Below are 12,140 nucleotides of genomic sequence, written 5' to 3'. Positions count from 1 at the left end.
CCCTACGTGCCTCCTCCACTGGCCCCAGATCCGAAGAGCCGCCACCACTATCGGGCTGGTAGAGTACCGTGCTGGCGGCAGAGGCCCCGTGACCAGGGCTGCTAAGCTAGTGCCCCTGCACGAAGCAGCCTCCATCCGCTCCCAAACCGACCCTGCACCCACCATCCATTTCCTTATCATCGCTATGTTGGCCACCCAGTAATAGTTGCTGAAGTTTGGCAACGCCAGCCCCCCTTCTCCTCTGCTCCTTTCAAGCATCACCCTCTTCACCCGCGGGGACTTCCCTGCCCATACAAATCCCAGAATAATTTTATTCAGCCTCTTAAAGAAGGACCGTGGGATAAAGATGGGGAGACACCGAAAAACAAACAAGAACCGCGGGAGAATCGTCATCTTAACAGTCTGCACCCTCCCCACCAATGACAGCGGGAGCGCATCCTACGTCCGGACCTCCTCCCTCACTCGTTCCACCAGTCGGGATAGGTTGAGCTTATGCAACCTGCCCCAGTTCTGTGCCACCTGAATCCCCAAATATCGGAAACTCTCCCCCACTAGCCTGAACGGCAACCCCTTCAGCCTACTCTCCTGCCCCTTCGCCTGAATTACAAACAACTCGCTCTTAGCCATGTTCAGTTTGTATCCGGAGAACCGGCCAAATTCCCTCAGGGTTGCCATAATCCCGTCCATCCCCACCATTGGGTCCAATATATATTTAACAGCATATCATCTGCGTATAACAAGACTCTATGTTCCACTCCCCCCGGACGAGCCCTTTCCAGTCCCTAGAAGCTCTCAGTGCAATTGCCAGCGGCTCTATGGCCAGCGCAAACAGCAGTGGGGAGAAAGGGCAGCCCTGTTTTGTCCCATGGTGCAGTCTCAAGTAGTCCGATGTCGTCCTTACACTCGCCTCTGGGGCCTGATACAATAGCCTAACCCAGTCGATGAACCCCGGCCCGAACCCGAACCGTCCTAGTACCTCCCATAGATAATCCCACTCGACCCGGTCAAAAGCCTTTTCAGCATCCATGGCTACCACTGTCTCTACCTCCCTACTCTCCGGGGGCATCATAATCACATTGAGCAGCCTTCTTATGTTGGCCACCAGCTGCCTCCCCTTTACAAACCCGGTTTGGTCCTCCACAATACAACCAGTACACAGTCCTCAATTCTGGTCGCCAAGATCTTGGCCAGTAACATGGCGTCTACATTCATCAAGGAGATCGGCCTGTATGACCGACAGGCCTCCGGGTCCTCATCACATTTGAGAATGAGCGAGGTGGTGGCCTGCGACATCGTCGGGGGTAAACTCCCTCTGGCTCTTGCCTCGTTAAAGACCCTGACCAGCACCGGCACCACTATCCCGGCAAATGTTTTGTAAAACTCCACCGGATACCCGTCCGGCCCCGGGGCTTTACCCGACTGCATGACCTTCAGGCCCCCCAATACCTCTTCGATCCTGACCAGGGCCTCCAGTCCGTTCACCAACCCCCTTCCTACTCTTGGGAAGGTCAGTCCGTCCAGGAATCGCCTCATCCCCCCCTGGTCCCCCGGGTGGTTCCGAAGTGTACAGCTTCCTATGAAAGTCCCTAAAGACCTTGTTCAGCCCTGCTGGATCACCCACTAGATTACCTTACCCATCCACTACCTTCCCTATTTCCCTAGCCGCTTCCCTCTTCCTCAGTTGCTGCGCAAGCATTCTATTGGCCTCCCCATGCTCATAAATTGCGCCTTTTACCTTTCTAAGCTGCTCTACAGCCTTGCCTGTAGTCAGCACCCCATATTCAGCCTGCAGCCTCTGTCGTCTCCTGAGTAACTCTGGCCTCGGGGATTCCGCGTAACTCCTGTCCGTCCGTAGAATTTCCTTAATCAGTCGGTCCATCTCTGCCCTATCTGTCCTGTCCCTGTACGCCCGGATTGAAATCAGCTCCCCTCTCACTGCTGCCTTCAGTGCCTCCCAGAGCACCGCTGCTGAGACTTCTCCAGTATCGTTCACCTGCATGTAATTCTGCATGCATTTCCTCAGCCTCTCACGCACCGCCTTGTCCGCGAGTAGTCCAGCTTCCAGCCTCCATGGTGGGCGCTGAAAGCTGACCTTACAAAACTGCAGGTCTACCCAGTGCGGAGCATGGTCCGATATGGCAATTGCCGAATATTCTGCCCCCACCATTCCGGCCAGCAGGTCCCTACTCACCACAAAGTAGTCAATTCGGGAATACACCTTGTGGACGTGTGAGTAATACGAGAACTCCCTCGCCGTCAGCCGGCTAAATCTCCATGGATCTGCTCCCCCCATTTGCTCCATGAACCCTCTCAGTTCCTTTGCCATCGCTGGCAACCTGCCCGTTCTTGAGCATGACCGGTCCAGGCTCGGGTCCAGGACTGTATTAAAGTCCCCGCCCATGATCAACTTACTTGAGTCCAAGTCGGGGATCTTCCCTAGCTTCCTCCTAATAAAATCCACATCGTCCCAATTAGGGTCATACACACTGACCAGGACTACTCTCACCCCTTCGAGCTTACCCCTCACCATAACGAACCTGCCACCCCCATCCACGACTGTGCCCTCCGCCTCAAATTGTACCCTTTTATTAATCAGGATCGCAACCCCCCTCATCTTAGAATCAAGCCCCGAATGAAAGACCTGATTGACCCAGCCCTTCCTTAACCTAACCTGGTCTGCCACTTTCAGATGCGTCTTTTCAACAAGACTATGTCCGCCTTCAGAACCCGCAGATGCGCAAACACACGCGCCCTCTTCACTGGTCTGTTTAACCCTCTAACATTCCAGGTGATCAGCCTGGTTGGGGGGCACTTCGCCCCTCCCCCCCTTTGCCGATCAGCCATCCCCTTTCCTTGGCCAGCCCCCCAGCCATGTGTCGCACTTCCTCTGGCCCGCCTCCTGGCCGGCTCCACCCATGACCTCCTCACTGTTACCATGCCCAGTTTCCATCCCCGTCAGCAGAACAACCCCGCCCCCGCAACACCATCCTATCACCTAACCCCTGTTCTAATCTAACTATATGGACACCCCCCAACTCGGCTCCCGTTGACTAGCTGCACTCAGCTAGCCTGGGGCTCCCAGCCTCGGCACCAGCCCATCTCCCACCCATTGTTCCCAGTCACCCCTCTTTCCCCCCCCCCCCCCGACCCCTCCACACCACTTCCCCATATCAGCCCAACTTAAGCAAACACTCTATACAAGTCATAAACAAGCCCCGCAATAGCACAATTCAAGTTAAAAAAGAAAAAAAAGAAATAAGAAATAACAGGCACTCTTCAGTCCTACCCATACAGACACAGAAAGAGATGGCTCAAAGTTCCCCATAAGCATCCATTTTAACCCAACCCTTTTAACTGTTTTCTTTATTAATTCCCCCCCAGCCAAACTCCAACTAAGCAAAGAGCCCAAACAGGAAACATTCAGGAAAACCACGCAAAAAGCACGCAAAAACAAGAAAAAAAAGATACATCCCAAAACTGGAGAGTCACCACATATACTTAAAAGCTCTAACATGAGTCCAAACGACCTCGGCTCAGGGCCAACCCTTGCTTCTTAACGAAGTCCATCGCCTCTTCGGGTTCCTCGAAATAGTGGTGCTGACCTACATACGTAACCCACAGTCGCGCCGGAAAAAGCAGCCCGAATTTCACCTTGTTTTTACAGTATCTCCTTCACCAGCCTGTAGCCTCCCCTCCTCCTGGCCACCTCCGCGCTCAAATCTTGTACACATGCAGGGTGGTATTGCCCCAAATACAGCTTTGTGTGCTCTTTGCCCATTGCAGCACCCGTTCCTTGTCCAGGTACCTGTGAAAGCGTACCACTATCGCGCGTGGGGGACCCCCTTGTTGCGGCTGCCTCACCTGCACTCTGTATGCCCTGTCCACCACCAGCGGGCACGGGAACACCTCGTTCCCCAGCAACTTCTGAAACATACCCTCCACACAAGCGGCACGTCTAGCCCCTCTGCCCCCTCCGGGAGGCCCACGATTCTCACGTTTTGCCGGCGAGATCTGTTGTCCAGGTCCTCCAGCCTTTCCAGAAGCACTTTTTGCTGGTCCCTCAGCCTCCGGATCTCCATATCCGCCACCGTTTGAAAGTCAGCCTGCTCCTCCACTGACTCCTCCAACTGCTGGAGCTTCTCAGCCTGATCATCCAGTCTTTTCCCCATCCGATCAATCGACTTCTGAAGTGGCTCCAAGTTGTCACGCTTCAAAGCCAAAAAGACCCATATTCTGCAGCAGCTTTTCCATTGTGGGCTGGGCTGTCGGCTCCTTGCTCTGAACCCCAGCCATGCTAGTCTCTCTCACAACCTCCACCGTGCCCTTACTCAACCACTTCTTCTGCTGTTTACGGTCCCTCCGGCTTCTTAGGTCCATACAATTCTGTATGGGTCCTGTGCCTGAGTACTATTGCTTTCCAGTTCCACGCTCAAAAGCGCAAAAAAGTCAGGGGAAAGGTCCAAAAGTTCGACCGAAACGGGAGCCACCAAATGTGCGACCTACTCCCTCATAGCCGCCACCGGAAGTCTCAGGTTCTGCCTTCTTGACCTGTTCGTCTGCTCTTCCACCTTTTCTCTTAAAGGCTTCCACCTCCGCCTCCAATACCACCGCCCGATCATTGTGGTCCAACATCACCTTCTCCATTTCCCGGATCTGCGACCCCTGTGCCTACAAACACTTCTCGAACCTTTCCATCGAGCCTTTCAAGGGTTCAACCGCCCTTATTGGTCCTCCTGCATCTCCTTTCTTTGTTGATGAAACTCTTCTCTAATAGAAACCATCGACTGCTCCATCAGGGGTTTTCCAACCTGCGTCAATCCTTCCCCCTCCACTATCTTTCCAATAGCTGCTCTTCCAGTTTCTTGGCCGGGTCCTTGACCACCTTCTTCCAGGCCTGGTAAACAGCAGGCATGCTACTCCCAAGGGGAACCTCACCTCCGCACCGTCAACTGCACTTTCCCGTCGAAATTTCTCCCTTTTTAGGGTAAAAAGATCTCATTTCCACACCTTCGAGCAGGAGCTGCCCTGTGTGCGACCAATCTCTCCATGGCCACCACTGGAAGTCCACAAGAGAGGTATTGTAAGCACCACTTCATTCTCTGAGTCTTGCGTGGACTTGGAATTTATGGCACCATCGTTTTCAAACTTTTTCCCCATGGGGCATCTCCTAACAATATTAGCATTCCAAAGATCCCACCTCACTGCAATACTAATTTCCTTAAGACCATATCAGCTGCCCCAAAAATATAACAATTGCAGAAAACACCTTTAATAAGTATACGCTTACAGGGCAAACATGCCAGAAAATCAACCAAACAATCCTGAAAAACGGATGACCTACTGACATGAGTATGATGATGTTGGAATCTGAAGGGTTCCCAGTTTGAAAGTTATAAATATTTAACAGAGTGCTTCCCAAACTATTTTTAATATGACCCTATTTTAACACTTGAAAATTGATGTGATCCAGATACCAGTAAAAAAATAACAAGACGACAGCAGAGTAACATTCAGTATATAATAATTAAAGCTTGTGTATTCCAGATCAACATAAATACATCAGTTGAATATGAAAATCTGTGACTTAAAGTATTTTTGATTTCATATACTTATTTAAATTTCAGTTAAACTTACCATATTCCCCAGTGACAGAAGACTCAGTCAAGACCCTCTTGTCCTGTTTCCTGGCCCAGTATATCCACACATTCAGCATGCTCTACATTGACCCCTATAAAGATAGCTGCCATTAACTTTGATCCCATCACCAGCGGAAACATTGCAGCTTTTTTCCCGCTGGGACTGGTAGCTTCTTTTTGGGGTTTGCAGCATATACAAGATGTCTATGTAGCCATCTCTCCAAGCTGCTAGGTACATCAATCGCCTCCGCCATACATAGAAGTGAGAGGAGGGCAACAGTAGGGAGTGCTGTAGCATAGGCCTTGGTGCAGCAGTTGCACTCAGAGAACGGGAACTTACGACCCAATCCACTGCCTCTATAACCCCAATGGGGGCAGCGAACCACAGTTTGGAAAGCACCAAATTTACATTTGTTGAAGGCAAAAATACGAATTTTGGCAAGGAAGAGGATCATGTAGAGAAGTAGTCTCAGAGGTCAGAGTACAGAAGAATTTCCACAATAAAAAAGACTGAGTGGAGAAATCAAAGATAAAAGGTGGTAATTTTTAGTTATGTTGGTGAGAGATATGCAAAAACTGAATCTTCAAAGATTTGAACCTATTCATGAGCTTGCACGCGATCAAAATGGAATGGTTCAACAATTGCTGTGGGTGAGAATGAGGTCTGTGCCCTGAGGATGTGCAATTCAAGAGAAGCTGAAGGATGTAGAATACAATCGCCACAAAAGGTTGTCCTGAATGATGGGTGCAGGCGATCATGGACACGGAGTAGGAACAGTGTGACAGAGTCTGGAAGAATCCCTGCATTGATGCAGAGTCTGAGATATGAGTCTTCAGAGCCATCAGTCACCACAGATTCAGAGTTTTTGCAAAAGGAAGCTGAGGCAGACCACCTTAGAAATACTTTGTTAGACACTGGTCGAAAGCATGAGACAATTGGTGAGAATTTGAGTGTACAGTTCCAGAGGTATGTAACAGGCAGAATGGCACTCATGGTGTGGAAACCATCCAAGTGATTGTGTTTGAGTAGCTTTTATTACAGTAATAATGTTATATTCAGCATTGCAATGCATGAGCTGAAAATAAACAAAAACAGTTGCCTAGGGAGAGAGGAATTTCCTTCCATCTGTTGTCTGCCTCTGTCTCTCTCTCTCTCTTTGTATAAATTATATATACATATTTCCTATTTGTGGTGAAGAACTGCTTTCTGCTTGAAGTATTTCAGCGAAACACACTGGCTCACGGTGCTCTAGAATCTGCCTCATTTATGCCACAGAACAGAATTAAGAGCATTAATATCAATTGTGAAACAGCAGTGACTGTGCTTTCAAAAGATGATAGTGGCTTCAACTTTTTTGGCCATTCTGCAGTCGCTGCATCCAGTAGCATCTGCATCTGTTTATACACACTGCCAGCAGTATGAATGCCCCAGAGGAGGCTCAGTAAACCACTACCTCACGTGGTTCTCTGCACTGATGGTCTTGACACTGTAATATAAAGACATATAAAAGCACCTGGGACTGGCTGTAGCCGTCTTTCTACAAGGGGCTATATACACTTTGGCATGTTGCAAGTTCCCCTTTGGTATTTGCGTCAATCAATAAAAGAGAAGTGTACAGGGTGTTGAATAAAAATATACAAGACCTTAAAAGTTAAAGTTCACATAAATGGGAATAATGTAGCCTGATTAATGTAGTTTACTGATTGGAACACCTCCACCAGCTGATCAGATGTGAGATATTGCAAAACTGATATTAAAATGGAACTGTGTTGTATTGTGCTTCTGCTAACTTCCACCTCTGATCAAATAATAGAATACTGTGGTACCAATTAGCAGGGCACAGGGCAGGACTTCTGCTCGCGAGCCAATGAGCTATTAATATTACATGGCCAAGCTCTGTGTACTGCTCACAGTACCAGGCCCCACTAATTGGCTCATTAAAGAATGAGGTGTGTTAAACGAGAGCCTGTCTGGTCCGCAGGAGATTTGTTCTGTCGCCGAGGTGGAGTTTATTCTTCCTCGACATCGTCTTCGTGTAGCAAGCCCCTTGTATTGCTTCACGAGAGCACACGGCCAGAACCTCCTGCAGAGGCAGTGATTAGCATTCGTTAGCATTCTTCCTCTGCTGTTCGCTCTCTGCCTGTTCTGCTCTCAAATCTAATTAATATTTTAGACCACACATAAAGTTGCAGATTTGCATGTTAACATTATCTAGGATTTTCAAGTAAGTGTTCTCTGAAATAGGATTGCGAGTGTAGCTGTGAGTTTCTTGGTGAGTCACACGTAAATGCTTGTGCAGATCAGTGTTTGTCCCCTCAGTCATGATCATGAAATTGTGCAGCTATTAGGACATGGATTCCATTTAAAATTTAGTTCAATTCAATTCTTTTTAATTTTGGGTGAAATTACAGCATGTCAGTGTCAGATGTTATTTTGTCACAATATGTTTGTGTATAAAAGGCCCGTCCATCCACTGCACGTATGTTCTATGAACTCATTGTTCCTAAATACAGATGCTTCTACTCCTTCCACTTTAATGCACATACATTAAATGCCAGTGCTAAAACTGCTGCCTTACACATGAGATTTTATATTGGGTGAGTGTGTAAGAAGGTGCCAATGAAGTGTATTGTGGATAAATGTGAGGTTGTTCACTTTGTTGGGGAGAATAGATTAGTTGATTTTTACACGGTGAGAAACTGTTAAATGGTTCAAAGAAATTTGGGTGTCTGCACAGAAAGCAAAGTTAACATGTAGGTACAACAAGCAATTGGGAAAGCAAATAGTATGTTGACCTTTACTGCATGAGAGGTGGAATACAAGAGTACGGTTGTCTTGCTGCAATTGGACAAGGCTGATTGAGTCGTACCTAAAATACTGTGTACAGTTTTGGTGTCTGTGCCTAAGGAAGGATGTAGTTACCAAACGGGCAGTAGGGTAGCACTGCTGCCTCACAGCATCAGGGACCCAAGTTCGATTGCAGCCGTGGGTGACTATGTGGTGTCTGCACATTCTCCCCATGTCTGCATGGATTTCCTCTGGGCTCCGGTTTCCTTCCACAGTCCAAAGACGTATAGGTTAGGTCGATTGGCCATGAAATTGCCCCTTAGTGTCAAAAGATGTGCAGGTTAGGTGGGATTTTAGGGAAAGGGCGGAGTAGTGAGCCCAGGTAGAGTGCTCTTCTTGAGGGTCGGTGCAGACTCGATGAACCAAATGGCTTCGTGCACTGTTGGGATTCTGCTTTTGTTTTTGCAATATTTTCATTATGTTTTTAACATTCTGTACATAACAAAGAAAACACACCCCAAACAGAACAAGGAAAAAAGAAACACCCACAGCATCCCCATCAACTGGCCACTCTTTTGAATGAGCCTACACATTTGGCCTTGTCCAGCTTGTTGATCGTGAAGGGTATCATAGTCGAACAGGATTGTTTCTTTACTTGCACACACTCACAAACATTGCTAGACACCAATCAGGACCCTGGATAATTTTCCCTCTTACTCTGGACGCTGTTGCCCACCTTCTATCCTGCAGCGTTGCTATCCTGATGGAAGCATAAGATGGACCAATGCTCTGGACCCCAATGTAAATAGGATGTAGCTTCAAAGGTGGTGATTGACCGAACTGCTGCTTTGCAGCAGACATGAGAAGAACTGGGTACATTCCCACAGTTAGCAAAAGAACATGAAAGGCAACCCGGGATTCTCCTACAAGTACCCTTTGGCAGCCGGTTAGAGAATGGCATTGGCATAAGACAGGAACTCCGCTGTGAGCTTTGCCTAGTTTATGATGCTGCCACCAGGATAGATTTTGTGTGAGAGTGCACAGGACTTAATAACGCCTTGTATTTCATTGTTCACTGTCTGTCTTGCATGATGTAGCTGCGTTTAACAGGTTGGAACTCCAGACTTGTGAAGTCCCACTTTCTAGTCAAAGCCATGCTTGTTTTTTCTGGAAAAAGCATGAAATATAATCTCTTTGTGTAAGAGTCACTTGTTTTCTGTATTTTTTAAAACAGCCTCTATTCAATTCAAGGGGTTTGTAATCTGTTTTTCTCAGAAGTTTCTGTTTACAATAGGCTGACCTTGGAAATAGCACATTGTATCAGAAACAATCCATAATTTTGGCATGTTGTCAAGAGAAATTTAATTCAGTGTTATTTCAGTATATGTTGCAGAATCCAACTTCAGTGACCCAGGTCATTTTTATTTTTCTCCTTTCTCACCCTAAGTCTTGTACTCTTTCTCTGGCAACATTACCACAGGCAACCTATTCTCCTTGGCTGTTCACTGTCGAGGAACCAGGGAGAAAACAGGAGTGACAACCCTATTTTCCTCTCCATCATTATCCCTGGGGTATTGAGGTTATTTGCCTTTGTCCCCCCCACCATCCCAGCTCAAATCACCTAACTCAACAGAGTCTGATGATCAAATTCTGCAGCCTTCTGACCTGTATACCTCAAGACCCACACTGCATTATGCACTTAGTGGGGAGAGGTAAACCCTTACTTGGGGCCAACAATATTGCAGCATTTATGCATCGGCCCGTTATGATGAGCATCGTTGGGTGTTATATTGAAATGTCAACTTGTGATTACTCTACTAAAATTAATTCCCAATTTACACTGGTAGGGAGAGGGTCTGAGATGGCAGCTGAGGATTTCTCCGAAAGAGATGAGAAGAGAGATAGAGAGAGAGAAGTCATCCAAGACTCATCCATACCTGCTTGCAGTCAGGTTAAATTGGCTTGTTTTAAACATGGAAGCTGGTTGCCTGTTTGTTTTGTCGAAGGGAGGAAAGTGTTGGAAGCCGGCATACAGATTTGATCCAAATCCTCTTTTCCTTCTCTTTCAGGTTTATGACACTTTCTTCATTGGCCGCTATAGTCTGCTGTGCATACTGATTGTGACAATCCTGATCAGCTTGATTCTGCTCTTTCCCCATTATCTAGCGGAACACGTGGAAGCTAAACTCATTCGAAACTGAGAAATGATCCGGAGAGTCTCTGCATTTGACGTATGCATTAAAACAGCATTTCCTCATGATAACTTTTTTTTAAAGTTAATTTTTTGTGAAATCTGTGCAGTAATCTACAAATGAAAAACCCCCTGAGTCACCGATTTCTTTTATTTTTCTACAATTTCCTGGGGGTTTGGGAGGGAAGTCAAAAGAATTTTCCTTGAACGGAGCAGCATCAATATGGAGAATGTAACTAAATTAGAATCATAGAAACCACAGCCACTGAATAAGACCATTTGGCCCATCACCCCTGTACCAATGAGTGGGTGATTCAACTCCAGATTTATAGAACTCGGCTCAGCTGAATTTCACCACCATCTTCTAATTCAGCAGTGCTTGAAGAGTGGCCACTTGGAGAAGGCACTCAACAGCCTGCGGTCATACCCAAGAAAAGGAGAAAATATTGAAGAAAGGAAAAGCATTCTTTGTTGAAACCGGAGGGCCCATTTGTTGCAGGTGCGTGGAAAATCCGGATTCCAAATATCCGTCTCAAATGGAGGACATGTCATTGCTTGCAAATAATCGATAGCCTGTGAGGCACAGCATACAGACATTGTCTCATCCTGCATTCTCCCCAGAGGGCCCCCACCCCACCCCATGGCAAACAGTATAAAACTGCTGGAAGACCAGTTGGATTAATCTGCGCAGCTTTTGGCTCCACACAGCATTGAGTGTGTTGAGGCATGAGAGACGATCCCTCACAGATTCGCCAGGTTGCAGCCTGCTAAGTGAAACAAGAAGAAAGAGTGGAAAAATTGGAACTGTTTTTGTTAGACCAGAGGAGATTACAGGATTTGAGGGTTTGGCTGGTGCGACGATGTTGAGTCTGGTAGAAGTGTTTAAAATTATGATGGACCAACAAGATGCCTCCTGCCATATTTTTGTAATTGTCCTACGCAATTCAGTATTTATTTGAAACAAAACTTTGTGCATTGGGAATATTTTTCATATCTTGGAAACTTATATTTTGTAGCTGTTTCTTTTGATTAGGCAACTTGCGCTGTGAATCTGCAGTATTAGATTTGCATAATTAAAACAAAATCAGTGAGTACTGGAGAATGCAAGCGTGGCTATATAATCTCTTTGAATTAAAAGACGCAATTTAAACATCAAGATTTCAGCCTGAGATTCATGATTTAATTGTGTGAGCAGAGAAATTATCCTTTTTGTCGTCCCTTTGCCCCCTCACCTTGTTAATTGGTATTCTTGATTAAAGAATTTGGCACTAAGTAGTGCCATGCTGCCACCTACTGGTAACATTTAAGAACTCTATTTGGTAAAGTACAGCAAACCGAAAGCATAGAAATAAGATTTCGAGTGTGTCTCAAAAATAAGTAGAACACTTGAGGAAATATATTAAAATGAAGAAGGAACTATATCTAGCTATAATATTCTTGCATATAATCTATCATACACGTTCTGTAACACCTCTGTATGATGGTAAGCTTAAGCATAGGCAAATTTATTCTAGCTAAATCAGAT

General features: G+C 46.6%; 1 protein-coding gene across 3 annotated transcripts in view; it reads left to right on the top strand.

The window, feature by feature from the left end:
* The window catches only part of tmem218 (transmembrane protein 218), a 33,042-nt gene extending 21,269 nt beyond the window's left edge, over positions 1-11,773 (top strand). For all 3 annotated transcript variants that reach the window (XM_038779468.1, XM_038779469.1, XM_038779470.1), the window contains exon 4: positions 10,494-11,773. In XM_038779468.1, coding sequence (XP_038635396.1) covers positions 10,494-10,625 — 132 coding nt within the window. In that variant the 3' untranslated portion in view covers positions 10,626-11,773. The remainder of the gene's footprint in view (positions 1-10,493) is intronic.
* Positions 11,774-12,140: the final 367 nt, after the last annotated feature.

Source organism: Scyliorhinus canicula, chromosome 19 (assembly GCF_902713615.1).
Source record: "Scyliorhinus canicula chromosome 19, sScyCan1.1, whole genome shotgun sequence".
NCBI lineage: Eukaryota > Metazoa > Chordata > Chondrichthyes > Carcharhiniformes > Scyliorhinidae > Scyliorhinus > Scyliorhinus canicula.
The sequence above is the reverse complement of the archived record's forward strand: the minus strand, read 5'-3'. Positions and strand labels throughout refer to the sequence as shown.